At 34.6% G+C, this 16,881-nt stretch overlaps 1 protein-coding gene across 1 annotated transcript; it reads right to left on the bottom strand.

The window, feature by feature from the left end:
* Positions 1 to 6,021: 6,021 nt before the first annotated feature.
* On the bottom strand, positions 6,022 to 9,092 carry LOC114243174 (dynein light chain Tctex-type protein 2B). The gene is made up of 3 exons (XM_028174567.2): positions 8,916 to 9,092; positions 7,372 to 7,524; positions 6,022 to 6,685 (listed from the first exon to the last, which is right to left on the bottom strand). The coding sequence occupies exons 1-3, from the start codon at positions 9,090 to 9,092 to the stop codon at positions 6,449 to 6,451; spliced, it is 567 nt and encodes a 188-aa protein (XP_028030368.1). The 3' UTR covers positions 6,022 to 6,448.
* Positions 9,093 to 16,881: the final 7,789 nt, after the last annotated feature.

The raw sequence follows: 16,881 nt of genomic DNA, 5'->3' as shown, positions 1-16,881 counted from the left end.
TTGTCGGACTGCGCCCTCGCTGTTTCTTTCCCTCGATCTTCCCAGTTACGAATAGTCTCTCTAAGCTATCCGGTTGTGGTGAATGGTTTTTACAAACACAGCACTAGCAACGGGAGACATCCCTAACAAAAAAGACAGGCTGTCAGATTGAGGGATAAATGTCATGATAAAAAATTGTGATCTACGTTTTTAAAAGGTTCAAAGATAAAAAGCCAGTTGATCGTTAATGTATACGATTTTAAGGTGCGTGTGGAATAAATAAGTGCTTCCTATACTGCAGTTTGAGTTCAGTCCGCAGCGACGACAGTTGACAACATATTTCCTAAACGGTGTTTTCCGAGCAATATGACCGAAGTACTCGAGTGCGCGGCTAAGGCAGAGTGTGGACAGTCTAGTCTTGATCTGCAGTTAGTCTAAGATAGATTGCTTCTCTTCGCTGTCCAAGGTATCCGGAGCATTCTACTCCAGCACCACATCTCATATTGTGTTTGAGTTTGCCTATTATAAAACAATTTAATATTACTACGAGTATATTATAATGATTTTTCCAATGTGAATAACAACTCCTTAGTCATCGGTGTTGTTTGTTATTCATGGACATTTCGGTATTGCGCTAACTACCGTCAAATTTTCTATAAAGATACGTAAATATCAAGAAATATATTTATTTCATTTCCAGCCTGCGAAAATTCTAACATTTTAAAGTGTATCAAATAAACCCGAGTTTCAACTTTAAAAATAGTATTTATTATTTGTACCTTACTTTAATTATACTTAATAGAGCCAAACATCAACATGACCGTCTAGTGTACCTACTAGCACCGTGGTTGACCTACATTCTGAGTCTAGTGCCTATTCGTGGTCCCAAGTAGTTTTTATATTAGGTCAGCGGTTAGCATTGAACTTGTTATCTGAAGACGAACTCTAAGCGATACGACATTGAAACTATTCGACATTGAAACAACAATGCTTATTTATTGATTTAAATGTTGTTTTATTTTAAATAATAAAAACAATATTGTAGATTATACTTACACCTAATATTTGTACGCTTTACTAGCAGGACATAGTGATACATTTATTAATATTAACTTATTAATCTTTCTTAACCTATGATCACAAATAATAATAAAATAAATAAGTACTGATTGTAAAATATATTAGTTTAAATACAACCCAATTAATTTAATAGAATTCAGGCAGTACGTGTCAGTGCTTGCGTGTAGAAAAAGGTACTTGTCTTGGCTGTCGTGTTAATTAAACTTAAACAAATCGAGATTCGTGATCAGTATTTCTCAAACGTAGATTATGTGAGGATTATTAGGCAGCGTAGGACCGGTTTTTGTGGCGAGGCTTGGGGATGTCTATGTCCAGAAGTGGACGTCTGTGGGGTGATAAGATAAGTAGTCAATGCAATTACATAATGCATGTAATAAAATCAAAACGTCGAACTAAAGTATAAAGTTGTGTATGTTTTGCCATAGAAGAGCTGTCGTAACACGTCGCCCTAGCAGATCACCGCAGTCCATACCCGGTCCTCACCACGACCCCCACCGCACACTTAGAGACATACATACATAGATCATACATTAATTGCCAATGCTATGTACGCCATTATTGTCACATGCATCAGGCCATAAATTAAATAGTTATTTTCACTGTTAAATGTTTGTGATGTGGCAGTACTTTTTTAAATAAATAAATAAAATAAATAGATCGAAGTCTTATATCAGGTGCCCTATCTATCTTTTCATCCAAAAGAAACACTTCTCTACAAATGCCGGCGAGAACTACTTCGGCGAACTCACAATAATTCACTATTCTCAAACATTGTTTTGATAAGAAAAGAACTGCCATTTAAGTAATACAATTCAATTTAAGTTAAGTACATCAATTCAACCACTAGCTAATTGTATCTTTCTATTATTTATTAGTGTATTCAGTATAATAAATACGTATTAAGTTACAATAGAACTACGTAATTTTTGTACAAAAGGATCCTAATAGTTCGTAACCTGTTAGTCAAAAAAAACAAACAAAATTCTAGATTCTTCGCTGACGTCGGTCTTCTAATTGGCATCTTGTACGTTATAAAAGATCTTGGAATATTGCAAATAACTTCATATTCAAGCTTTTACATACATATTTAAAGAATAACAGTATACCTCTGGTCCCTTTCAAGTACTATTAATCTGCAAATCATATATGTAATTTTGTATTTCTTGTATACGTCTGGTACTTTATACAACTTCAAATACTATTAATACGCAAATTGTGTATGTTTTTCTTTTTTATTGCCTTTGTAGGCAGACGAGCATACGGCCCACCTGATGGTGAGTGGTTACTGTCGCCCATGGACTTCAGCAATGCCAGGGGCAGAGCCAAGCCGCTGCGTACCGCTATGTAATTTTGTATTGCTTCTAAAATTCAATTCGTTCATCGACAGCGCACGTTTTAAATATTAATGTTAATCGGTTCTCGTTTATTTATTGTTATTAAGTTCCAACGATATTTTACACAGTCGTTTCGTTGTCTAGCCTGTATTGTTTCTGTCTGAATGTTTTCGATGCAAATGCTTTTGTGCAGCGATATCTAGATGCGCGCACGGGATCCAACCGTTTTGTTATTTGTTATTATTTTAGTATGAGTTGAATGCAATGTTGCTTTTAATTCGTTTCTGTTTTATTTTGGAATTATTAACTTTTATTATAGATATTATGAGTATTAGTAAAAAAAACAAAACCCGATTTATTGAACTAAAAACAAGTTCAACAAAATTAATAATGCGTTATTGTATAGCCAGTAGATGGGAATAATGCAATTGATAATTGGTAAAGTACCACCTATGCCTTTCTGTTTTTCATTGCTTCGTTGTGGGCACTAGCTCACAGCCCATCTGATATTAAGTGGTCACCGGAGCCCATAGACATCTAGAACGTAAATGCCGCCATCTACCTTGAGATATGAGTTCTAAGGTCTCAGCTTTTACAATACAAGGACTGTCCCATCTTTCAAACCGAAACGCATTACTGCTTCACGGCAGAAATAGGCACGGTGGTGGTACCTACCCGTGCGGACTCAGAAAACGTCCTAATACTAGTAAACCATTTTTTGATATGAAATAGACTTGCCTTTCGATTTGAAGAGTGAAATAGCCGTCATCCCAAACTACTGAGACTGATACTTCATTTTTCATAATGGTAGCGGAATTCACTCATCAAACCATCACAGCTACTTACCACACACCTCCAGAGACTTTTAGGAAGCCGATGAGGTTAGGGCCTTCTTGAAGGAACCGCAATGGTGTTCACACTGCGTACTCATCAACTTGCACACAAGCCGCGCCATGACCATGTCTTCCTCTCAGATAGGATTAATGTGATATTACATACATATACATACATACATTTACATATGTACCTTTTAATAACAGCGCTGACAATTGTACCTTCGCATATGTATTTATTTTCGGTTTCATGTGTTTCTTTTGTGTAGGTACAGTGAAGTTCACTACGTATTATACTTATTACCAAACTATACCAGACATCTTCTAAGCAAGCAGCCTTGTTGAATCAATTTTAATCCAAGAGTGAAAATACTGTTTCAATTCTGTACGTTTTAAAATTCATAACCTCATCCCGAACGACCAGACTCTGATTGCTATCGCATCATATAAAATCTTAAACAGTTACCAATTCTGCTTTCGCTTGAATGGCTTAGTTTCAATTTCTATCTATATTATACTAGTGAGAACCGTTCGCCATGGCAATAGTATAATACTACTCGAAAATGTAAATTATTCAAGAAATAATAAAGAGGATTGTTGTCCTTAAAAAATATGGTTTAAAGGTCCCATTTATTCGTACAGTGCAATGCACCTATTTATTCCATGATTCAAATCTTAGCAGGAATTAGTCCACCCAGGTAGATGCAAGCATCGTGGCTATAACTGGCGCGCAGCAATTTTGCATTCCAGTTGCAAAAAGATTAAAAAAACACGTAAAATTGAGAATTGGATATCATATCTCAAAATGCGTATCTGCGTTGAAATGTCTATGAGATCCGATAAAAAGTTGATACCAGGTATAAGAAGCAATAATAATAGTTTTCCGATATTAATTTCAAGTATCTCCAGGTATCACGATCCCTCTAGTCGACCATGCTCCGTGGTAATAATATACCTTATATTGTCTTAAACCTCGGTCTAATTTCTATCTTGATCAAGTACCGTACAGTTGACCTTTACCATAGATAGAATAACTTTTATACCAACACAATAATGTTTTTGACTGCTTGCCTAATTTTGACCCCAAAATAATTTGCATTTATAAATCTGTATTTAACGTTAACAAAAAAATTATGTTAATTAGAATGTGTTAGAATCATGAATTAGTCGTGCAGCCGCGGTTCATGTTTACATTACAAAGTCGGTATGCGAAGACACGTATTGCAACGCTTTCATTTTTTTATCGTTCGTGACGAAGTCGATATATTATATGTACAATGTGTGATCGTATCTAAAAAGCGCCTAAATTAAATGCAAACAATACGTACTTTAATAGTTGTCATTATCCGTTCCCTCTAACATTGTATATATAAGGTTGACTACAGCTTCTTAAAATAAACGTGAGCTTTTTGAATTTAAAATATTAATTTATTTTTTAATGAGTGAAACCAGACCAAGCTTCGCTGTGACTATTCTAAGCCAAAGACTAGACTAGACTACACTATAAAAAACTAAACTATTCGCGCTTTATTATAGTTTGATCACATTGTATTATAATTGTTAAGCCTTATACTAATGTATAGCGATATGAAATTTCATCAAAATGTATTGGGTTTTTCATAAAAAAGCAACTGACATCTCTCTATTCTCGCAAATATTCGCATTACTATTAGTAGGATTATTTACACAATGGATAGTCCCCAGGTACACAGGTGCAATCCGCAAATTGGACAGATATAAGCATATTTTTTTATAGTAATAGTCAACATTTGGCGTCTAGTAAAATTTAAATTCGAATCAAATCAAAAGTCACTTTACTGTCATGAGATTTCGTATCATTTTAGGTCAAGCAAGTGCCTTCGCTGCTGCAAGCAACCTACATTAACGTGGATAGCTCACATTTATATTTCTCGATTCTAGGCACTTGCCTATCAATTTATATACTTTTGTATCATGGGACGTTAAAAACACCATAACTGTTGACTAAAATTAAAAAATACTTAATTTTATCGATAATAACTTTAGTATCAAAGTCAGTTACTTTCACTTGCACATCGGATAATGAATGAAAGAAATCTTTAAAGGACTTCTCAAAGATTCTTCTCTTCTTCCATAGCTTTCAACACACGTTATTTGCGCACTGATGGAACGGCTCTTTATTTTGTTGAGTCCTAGTCTTAGTCTGTGACTATTCAATTATAACCATGTTCGTTCCTGATTTTTAACGCTCTTGATTTTTAACGTTTAATCAAATTTTATTACACGAGACATATAATATTATCAATAAATGAGATTAGCAGGAAAAATGTCTTGTCTTTCTGACTTTAACCTTATTTATTATACAAATGAAGAATGTTATGCCTAAAACCTTCTAAAAAAATTTAAACACATTTATAATAAGACATTTTTCTAAGACAACTGCCGACGGCTATTCTTGTTCAAATGAGAATAATGAAAAATGTGAAATTTTCAACAACAAGGACAGTAATCCAGAATGACGGATAAAACCGATTTTGTTCACAATTTCATGACTTTAATAACATTATTTTTTGTTGTGAAGAGACCTAACTTTTTTTTTAGGACACACTTAGCCTAAGCTACTTTTTCTACCACAAACTTTCTATCAGTGAAACTTGGGTCAAAATCGTTTCGGCGATTATCGGGAATAAGCTGACACACAGACAAAATAAAAGTGCCGTACATATTTTCATAAGCATCTAATAGCTATTATATTGATATTAAAAAAATACATAAATTTTATTTGTTTGCTAACATATAGAGCTGCGTTACAAGTGCAAAAACAAGTAAGACAAACACCAAACGTTTATCTACAACGAAAACGACTCGATAGCAATAATAATAGCTCCTGGAATAATTTATTTATTTCGTACTATCCGGCAGACTTTTTAGCGCCTCAATCGATAAATAAAAGACCTAAACTTTTGTATAAAATAAACTTAAAACAAACAAAAGGAATCCGTCCGACGGGGGACACATCATAAGAAAAACAAAATTGTTATGTTTATTTAATTCCGAGCATTTTCATATTTAGCTACCTTTTAAACCTTCTCTGGACTTCGACAAATAATTCAAGACCAAAATTAGTCAAATCGGTTCAGCCCTTCTCGAGTTTTAGCGAGACTAACGAACAGCAATTCATTTTTATATATATAGATAGATTAATAATATACTAAAAATACTACATAGCAAACTATTATGGAACTAATCAAGATAAACCCCGAACGTGGTAACTTGTATGAACGCAGTGCTCTCTTCTCTCTGAGCATCGAAGTAATTATCCCTTTCGTGGTCCCACAGGAACGACACTGCGTTATTGTAGCTTTGAGCTCGCTTTTGTCCAATAGTGACGACAGTACATATTCTGTATCGATTAAATTGCAAAGCTTTGACTTTACGCATTACTTCACCTGCTATTTTCAATGCGACCGCTGGTGATTCCTAGGACAAGAAAAAAATATTCCTCACACTTTCAAAGACATTTCAAAATTATTTGAAAACTATCTTATAATAAAACTAAACGCAGTGATATTATAATAAAAATCTAATTTATACGTTTTGTTGAATGCTAAACGTGGCTTAAAATAAAAATAAAAATTTCTTATACCAACACATCTTTATTTTTCTCACCTTGATTAAATAGGTAGTCGCTAAAAATAACCTATTCAAAAAAGGACATAAATACCACTGTATTTTTTGTTTTCTTTTATATCGCTTTAGCCCAGCTCTTGCGAGCTCACAGACCGTCTGGTGTTAATTAATGGGCGTTAATTATAAATTACCTTGAGGTCCAACGTAAGACTTAGTTATATACAAAGTTTGTTCCCCACATCAAACCCTACGTCGTGCGGTTTTTCTTACAAACAGGCTGCTACCACTAACTAGACATTTGCATACATTACATGAGTTCGATTTTTAATGAACATGGGAATCATTCGTGAACACAAGTAACGTACGTATTTGGTTAAAATTGATTACCCGGAGATATGATCTGTCCACGGACGTATACGAATCGCCTTACATGAGGGCACCGGGACATCTTATTTTTAGGCCACGTCTTTAAATTAGTTTGCACCGAAATGGATTAATCAGAGAGGTTACGTTTCTATTTTATCTTGCAAATATACCTGCATATTGTAGCGATGACCAGTGAAGTTTTCATTTAATGTTTCTTCTGTAATTTTTCTAACTTTTGGAACATTAAATATACCATCCGGGTGCGGATCTAGTTGGTACGTGTTCAGGAATAGTAACGGTGGACGCTTAAACTCTATGGCCAGCTGTAACAAGCCGGTAAATGATTTATCAAATTATATTACTGATTAGCGATAAAACTTGCAATATCACATACATTAAAATGTTTATGTATCTAGGAAACCAACAGTACAATACAAACATATAATTTAAAAAAAAATAGTTAAAACAATAACCAAACATGTTTCCACCATCAGAATCACTTAAAAGTAGAAAGTGAACAAAAGAAGAAAAAAAAGAGGCAGTTTACCCAAAAAAACAAAAGCAATACAATACGCACATAATTATTATGTACATCAACTTCACTACGTAGTATAAAACAAAGTCGCTTTCTCTGTCCCTATATCCCTATGTATGCTTAAATCTTTAAAACTACGCAACGGATTTTGATGCGGTTTTTTTAATAGATAGAGTGGTTGAAGAGGAAGGTTTATATGTATAATAAATAGTGGAGAAATCAATAATAAATTACAGTTTCCGAAGCGAAGCGAGGGCGGGTCGCTAGTACACTATAAAACTAAATAATACTCATTGGACTAAATCACCTTATAAATATTCCAAAATAGCATTTCTATATGCTACAAGCGACAAACAAAAGATGTTGTTAGCATTAGAGAACTTAGTATCATACAACCTACAAGATCTACGGACAAAAGAGTTAGAAGCATATTTCGTTCGAACCGTGGACATGTATGTGGAAGGTCTGTTTAGAACGCGCGAAAATTCGACTACATTTAAATAAAATCTTGAAAAGAAGATAGTTTTTATTTTTTTATTGCTTAGATGGGTGGACGAGCTCACAGCCCAACTGGTTTTAAGTGGTTACTGGAGCCCAGAGACATCTATGACGTAAATGCGCCACCCACCTTGAGATATGATTTCTAAGGTCTCAGTATAGTTACAACGGCTGCCCCGCCCTCCAAACCGAAACGCATTACTGCTTCACGACAGAAATAGGCAGAGTGGTGTTACCTACCCGCGCGGACTCACAAGAGCTCTTACCACCATTAGTTACTTTCGGTAAGGCTACTCCCACAATTGAGTTGAATAAAATCTAACAAACACCTAATTTACAATTAAGTACGTAATATTTACAACTTCGCAACACCAAGATTCTTAGTGTAGTAGATTTTTATAAGCCGACTTAAATCTCAGTATAATAATTACAATGTAAATTTAAATCAAAGTGAAATTACTAACTTCATGAGATAGCCCCCTTTTAATATTTGGTAACCAGAGTCCATAGAAATGTAAACGTCACCACCTCAAAGCATGAAGTTGAAGTTATAATTGCATTGCATAATGACTGTCTTGACCTTTGAAACCTAAGCCACGACATCATACATCTTGGTACTTGCTCGTGATCGTACTTACAATGCGCCCTATCACAAGTAAAAAAATACCTAACAATTATCACCTGAGAAGTTCTTTCGACAGGTCTGATTCCGGGCACACTGGCGAAACCAAAAGATCCCTTCCTCATTTTCATTCGACTCATTGATTTAGAACCGAATGCTGCATGTGATCGCGTATGCGACTGACTCTTCATAGCCATCATCGATACTTTACTTTTCTTAAGCTCCGGGTCGGCCATTTCAAATTTCTGTCTTTTTGCCCAAACCAATAAGGCTAAATTTTACTTACTGCGACACAGAAAATCACAGGGCACTTGTAATAAGATGGATACACAAAAACTTGTATAAAAAGTAATATGTTCAGATGTAATGGTTACACCGATTATATTCCCATAAACTGAAGGTGTCAATGTAGTTTTAAAAAGACGACAAAAAACATCAAGAAGAATTTTTGACAAAGAGAATTTAACCATTCCTTTTATAATCTCTAATCGATTAGAATTAAAATTCTGTGAACGAGACACTGTATTTGTTATCTCTAATTTTTTTTTTGCTATTAAAACGAACTAATACCTCTGTTGTTACGAAGAAATAGAACCTAAGTAATAATTGAGTTTATTGAAAGATTGTTCTATACGTAGATAAAAAGTATAAATAAATTTATAATGAAAATAAATAATAGAAAACATAAAATTTTATTTTATAGTTGACAAATTAATAGAACCTACACATATATTTTATTTTAGTACTATAGTTTGTAACTATTGTTTGTAAGGACCAAAAATGTATTAATTACGTTTCAATGTGTTAAAAATGACATTATTTGAATAATTTAAATAAAAGTAATCGCATCTAGATGTACAGCTGTAGTATTTGCGAACTTCCGTACCATATGAAAACTATTCAACTTAAAAATGAAACATGTCATTTATATCACATACTAGCTGACCCGGCAGACTTCGTAGTGCCTCAATCGATAAATAAAATACATATGTTTTAAACAAACAAAATGAATCCGTCCAACGGAGGTCACATCAAAGGAAAAATAAAATTGTTATTTTTATTTATTTCCAAGCATTTTCATATTTATCTACCTTTTAAACCATCTCTAGACTTCGACAAATAATTTAAGACCAAAATTAGCCAAATCGGTCCAGCCGTTCTCGAGTTTTAGCGAGACTAATGAACAGCAATTCATTTTTATATATATAGAAGAAGAAGATAGATGTATCACTTCGTATATTATTTATTTTTACGCTGCCTTTATTTCAATTTCGTATTAAAACCTTCAGAAACAGCAATGGTATTTTCATATTATTTATACGCCAAAGTACAACAAAGCAGGAAATTTCTCAAAACATTTCCACATAATTAAGGGCCTTCGCGGAACAGTAACCACAGCGTGTTTGCAAACCCACATAAACTTACTCTTGTGTTAAATGTATATATATGTAGTGTACTCAACAAATTTACCTCCTTTAATTACCAACCAAAACCTTAGCAGGTTTTCGTTTAACATTAAATAATTAATTAAAGTTAGGTCTACTGTCTCGCTCCGTTGTATTTAGACTTTTGGTACATTGTTACAAACCTATTATTTCTAAAGGCATCGTGCCAAATTATTTGAAATTTAACATAACCCTGTACGTATAATTTTAAATTACTAATTTTAATGTATTTAAAACTGCTTTTTACTGTTTTAATTTCGACTTTATTATTATTATCATTTTATTCATACTAATGTTTCAAATATTTTATAGTTTTCGTGGACACGCGCAATCAAACGTTAGGTGTTGTATGAATTGCGTCTATTTGAAAATCAAAGAAAATACGAAATTTAATGTATTAAATATCAGTCATCAGTGGCGGTGGCCAAGAGCTGCGTCAGTTGAATTAATATAATAAAACTAGCGACCCGCCCTCGCTTCGCTTCGGAAACTGTAATTTATTATTGATTTCTCCACTATTTAATGGATGTTACTATACATACAAACATTCCTCTTAAATCACTCTATCTATAAAAAAAACCGCATCAAAATCCGTTGCGTAGTTTTAAAGATTTAAGCATACATAGGGATATAGGGACAGAGAAAGCGACTTTATTTTATACTTTGTAGTGATAGTGATATCTTTAGTAATCACACTGATTACTTTCATTAATTAATTAAAGTAAACATTTTCGTACATGTTTACGGCGCGAATAATATAAACTAGAGGTCCCGCAGTAGTCGAAATTCGACTATAATTAATTGGAATTGGAAGTTTGTACCCTCTTATGATTGTATTTTATACTTCTATAATCACAAATTTCGCCAAGACTACACTATAAAAAATCTTAACAAAGACAAACAATATTTAAACTCAATTTGACATCAGACATCAAGAACAAAAGTTTGACAATAAATAGTAAGCATGCGTGTGTGCGTCAAATACATGATATGTAGTGTGTGTAATGTTTTCTTTATTGATTTAAAGTATCTTTTATGCATTATTAAAAAAAAAATTGTGCACTTCTTCTCTATATTCTCTATAAGTGTGGAAAATTTCATACTCCTCCGTCCGCGCAATTTTCGTAAAAAGGGATACAAAGTTTTTGCTTCACGTATTAATATATAGATAAGTATGAAACGTACCTACGTGTAACGTGTCATAAAAATATCGCTCTCAGAAGATGTTGATCGTGATACATCTCGCTGAATAGCTACGTAAAAACATGACCGAGCGAACAGGAAGATTTGCATACAAATCCTCAATTTAACATCCATACGTTTCTGTAAGCTTCGAAACTCATTTTTATAAACGAGCGCACAATTTTCTCTTGTTAAGTTGAATCCATCAAAACAATGTGTCGTTCTAAGGGCAACGACCTCGATAGCGAAAATAAAACATTGAATTTCTAGTTGCATTCACTTACATAGATGCAGGCGATGCTACGTCAAAGAAACCCGCTTTCTTAGGTCAGTTAAACGAATGTTCACCCCCGGTATAGGGTGGGGCAGATTTGACCGATAGCGATTCTCAAGGTCTCGCCGCTAGGATGCTTTTTACAATAAATTAATAAATATAAGGGCGGAATCTTGTTTCTTTGTTTCTGTGAAAATTCAATCGAATACATCGCATATTAAAGATTTTATTATAAGCGATACATTCTTTAAATCAACAAATCTACTACTACTAAAATTTTAATAATTATTGTTTTAATACATTGTGTATTCATTGTATGTAGGTATATTTACGGATATATGTTTATGTGTATGTATGTATATATACCTATTATGTATTAATATATAATTATATTTCACTGGATTGGTACACCGCGGGTAATTCGTTTCCAAATGATTCTTGTCCACCTGATGGTTGTCTGAAAGAGATCCCTCTTAGCGATAAGACCGCCAATTGTACTTTTTTTGTGTTTAATGTATCGCATTGTTTGTTTTTTGGTGTACAATAAAGAATACTCTCTCTCACTCTCTCTCTGTCTCTCTTCATACTTATTCATTTTACTTGTCGTGATCTGATTGGTATCCCATTAATTGGCGGTTTTTGTCTTAAAAACAGATGAGCGTACAGCATAGTGGTTAGTAATCACCGATGCTCATGGACATCAGCAAAGCTAAGGGCACAGTTGAGTACCAAGTGTCGCATTCAGTGCCCGCCACCGGATTAATTTTTGATAATATAATTGGAAGCGTCAGCTGTGTGTTTGGTATTGATCAAGCACGACTCCATTTGCTCCCACAGATCTAATAAATGATGATTAATAGATTCACCGGAGAAAGTATAGTACCGTTTCCTGATATTATACTAACGTACAGCGATCGTCATCTAGAACATACTGATGGTAATGTGTACTCTAAGCCTACGAAAATAAGCACTACATACAATCCTGCATATTTCTGCCGTGAAGCAGTCATGTGTTTTGGCTTGAAATGTAAAATAGCCGTTGAGTCGAGAACATCATTGTCGTTTGGTCTATGGACTCCAGTAATCACTTCATATCAGTTCTTTGTTTATTGCCTAGATGTGTGGACGAGCTCACAGCCCATCTGGTGTTAAGTGGTTACTGGAGCCCATAGACATCTACAACGTAAATGCGCCACACACCTTGAGATATAAGTTCTAAGGTCTCAGTATAGTTACAACGGCTGCCCCACCCTTCAAACCGAAACGCATTACTGCTTCACGGCAGAAATAGGCAGGGTGGTGGTACCTACCCGTGCGGACTCACAAGAGGTCCTACCACCAGTAGAAACCGTGAGCTTCTTCACCCATCTACGCAATAAAATTAAACAAAAAGCAATGCTTACATACACAGTGCTTCAAGTAAATAAATAATTAATACCCAATTTATCATGCTCGTCTGACCCCGGCTTAAGATGTCCTCTACTAAGGAACCAGAACTTATATGTATACATATCTATATACGTATATGTATCGATAGCAAACATCGGGGCAAAGAGATTTTTTTTTTTTTTGGTAAGTAGTGTTCGTTTTACGGCTGATCCGGTCTTAAGCGGTTGCCGCAGCCATTACATAAACGCGAATGTCGTCGCCAATCTTGAGATATGAGATTTAAGACTCAGTACATAGTACAAGGGCTGCCCCGCTCTTTAAATCGTTCAGATTACTACTTCGCGGCAGATAGAGGTCAGGTGATGGCCACTGCTTTCATTCACAGTGCATTTCCAGAGACCTTTTTGCCACGTACCATTCGGCTTTGGAATAAGCTCCCCTCCACCGTGTTTCCCGACCGCTATGACATATTCTTCTTCAAACGAGGCTTGTTGTGAGTACTTAATGGTAGGCAGCGGCTTGGCTCTGCCCCTGGCATTGCTAAAGTCCATGGGCGACGGTAACCACTCACCATCAGGTGGGCTGTATACTCGTCCGCCTACAAGGGTAATAAAAAAAACCGAGCGAGCTCACAAGACGGCATGCCATCTTTCGTGACACGAACATTTGCCTTACGTGGAAAGCGACAACCGTTGACCCAGGGGCACTAACAACTACACCGCCGAACAATTCGAATTATTAACACCAGTGGTCCCGCAGTAGTCGAGATTCGACTATAATTAATTGAAATTATAAGTTTGAACATTATTCTGGTTCTACTGTCAAAGACTATTACATTTCTATAGTGACAGATTTCGCCAAGAAAGATAAACAATATTAACTTATTCTCAATTTGACTACAGACTATAAGCAATAACAAAAGTTTGACAATAAACAAAGAGTATGTGTGTGTGTGTGTGTGTGTCAAATACATGGTAATGTGTGTAATGTTTTCTTTATTGATTTAATGTATTTTTATGCATAATTAAAAAAAAAATTAACATTCTGCACACCTTCTCTGTATTCTCTATAAGTGTGCGAAATTTCATACTTCTCCGTCCGCGCAATTTTCGTAAAAAAGGGTACAAAGTTTCGGCTTCACGTATTAATATATAAATAACAATTAAAGCATTCGATCGTCAAATAAAATACATTACGTAAAAAGTATTGCGTTGTTTTCGTGACGTCAGTAGGTGATTTATCGAAACGGGGATTAGAAATTCTCTTGTTCCCCTTTGACCTTTTAGAGATACTCTGCATTGACCGGCAAAGTAGAGTTTGTAAGCCTGTATAACTTACCCATCCACGTGTAAAAGTTTTATTTCGAACATGGAGTATCACTTAAGTTTCCGTAGCTACTCTGTACGAATTCATTTTATGTTCACTGTTCACTCTGTGAGTCTGTTAGTGATTTAAGTGAGAATGTCATATGCAATCATGAAATTATATTTGCATTGTTGAATAGTGCATCTTTATGTTTAGTGATCAATTCTCAATCCATCGCATCAAGAATTGATAAGAAGTTAATATGATAATGACTATAAAATTAGCGAGGAATAATGGTTAAAAAGAATCATGCTGGGTGCTTCAATTTAAAAAAAAAACATGTCTGAGTTTTTCTCCTGGAAAGTTGCAAAAATGTCACTTAAAGCCTTTCAATCGTCGATATGTATTTTTGTAGGAAATTCTTATACTACATATACCTAAGCTATCTTACTCTAATCTACTGTCTCGATTGAATTTAGTTCGAATAGCATGATGCAAAACTTCGCATGCTCCATTATGTATTTTACTTTATTTTAATATAACGTAAAATACATACTACAATATTTTAAAATTGAAAACAAAAGTGTTTGTTATTCAACGCGAGTGGATGCAAACATGAATCGTAGTTACGTAACACAGAGCTTTGACCGAAAAATAGTGTTGCCAATGTAATAACATTGGAATTCTTCTATTTTGAATAAAACTACTTGAGTTTTATTATCTGTACATTCATTGAGCTAACAGATTTACGACCGAACTGACCTGCCTTAAAGCATTCTGTGTTGTAGCCATGGATCTCGTATAATAGTAGACAAAATAGTGGTTTTACCGTTTGTACCGTTTCAGAAGATGACCACGGCCTCCATCGTCAACTAAATCTCGTCGTTGAATGAAGTCAAGTCATATGTTTTCACTTTACTTCCTATATTTCTCCTCCTGATACCTAAATTGAGGATCAGTGGTAGGGGATGAAGTGACGCCTCCCAAAATAGAGCCACTATTCTGATTTGATGCCACAATGTCAATGTAACTGAGACTCCAAACTAACGACCGTGAGCTATTCTGCCTAGGCTTGTAAGCAACTAAAGTAAATCTTTAAAAATATTTACTATTATTACATTGATATCTAGTTTCGATACTTTGACAACACTAAGGTCAATGACACATTGCGTTCCATTACATGTTTAAACATATTGGTTTTCTTATTACTTAACATCATGCAAAAGGACCTAATTTGACAGAATAAGGTAACAAGCATTACAGCAAGCGTCTAAAACCCAAATTTGTACATTCAATGTCTTTTAGGGTGCGATGTTGAGTGGTCACTGAAGCCAATAATAGATCCGGAGTACTGCCTCACCTGGATGTAAGAGGTTGAAGTATTTAATGTATTTTATAACAACTGTCCCACCGTTTAAAACCCAATCTACAATACAGTATGTTGATACAGCAAGCTTTAGTCTAATGAAATCCGACATCAAGTAAATAAATAGTCCAGACGGTATTGTTGAGCCAATAATAATGATTTATGTATTACAGATTCCTCTATTTCCTGTTTTTAGCACCGTTGGTTATTTTGATGCGAATCTGCTAAGCGTACCTGCCTACCAGTGGGAAAGACTTGCTTTTGAAGGAAAGCACTGCCATTAATTATTCCGATGCAATTGAGATTTCACTTTCGTAAAGGCAGGCTTAAGATGGGCATTTTGTAATATTTATAGCCTTTTATTCTGAACAGCGAGGTTGTCAGTTCTTCTGCTTGTAGTAAAAAATAGGCAAACGAAAATAATAAAATTTAGATTAATTAAATCGAATAGACCAAATCTAATGATTTGGTCTATTTAATTAATCTAAATTATTATAATTAATAAGCCAAAATGTATTCACCGTTAGTCATAGGCTCAACCTAGGGTTTTCCACAATGACCATTGTCTAAACTTCAAATCTTGCAGATTCAGTTTTTTCTAACTAAATTAAATTAAATTTACAGGATAAATAATGACTCACAATAAAATTAAAATTTGCACACATTTCCAGAAATCATTTATGTATCGGTATAGTTACATTTCTGCCAAAAACGAAGGTATTTAAATCAAAATAATCTGACCTAGTAATCTCATGTCAAATTAACACACCAAATACGTTAAACATATGAAACGCTAAGTGACCATTACATAGCAGGAAAGCGTGTAATTCCAGAACAGTAATTGGCTATACGATTCTGGCCTTCACAAGTACGGTCTCTTGCAAAACGTAATGGAAACCAGACTCTCGGTGTCAGCTTACCTAAAGTCACAGACTCATTTGAAATTAAGAAGCCGTTGCTAATATAAATACGTAATGTGTAATTTTTGTAATATATGAAACGACATGATATTTTCAATACCGACTAACTCGGTGGTGTAGTAGATAGCGGTCCTGACTGTTGCG

Source organism: Bombyx mandarina, chromosome 10, assembly GCF_030267445.1.
Source record: "Bombyx mandarina strain Sakado chromosome 10, ASM3026744v2".
Classification (NCBI taxonomy): domain Eukaryota; kingdom Metazoa; phylum Arthropoda; class Insecta; order Lepidoptera; family Bombycidae; genus Bombyx; species Bombyx mandarina.
Note: the sequence above shows the minus strand (reverse complement) of the source record. Positions and strands in the feature narration are given on the sequence as shown.

Bases quoted from the DNA above. Each gene is read 5' to 3' on its own strand.
- LOC114243174 (XM_028174567.2), bottom strand. From the start codon at position 9,092: ATGGCCGACCCGGAGCTTAAGAAAAGTAAAGTATCGATGATGGCTATG. The intron at 7,525-8,915 runs GTGATAATTGTT...GGCTTGTTACAG, and splicing joins CTGTCGAAAGAACTTCTCAG to CTGGCCATAGAGTTTAAGCG. The intron at 6,686-7,371 runs GTATATTTGCAA...TTCTTGTCCTAG, and splicing joins GTCATCGCTACAATATGCAG to GAATCACCAGCGGTCGCATT.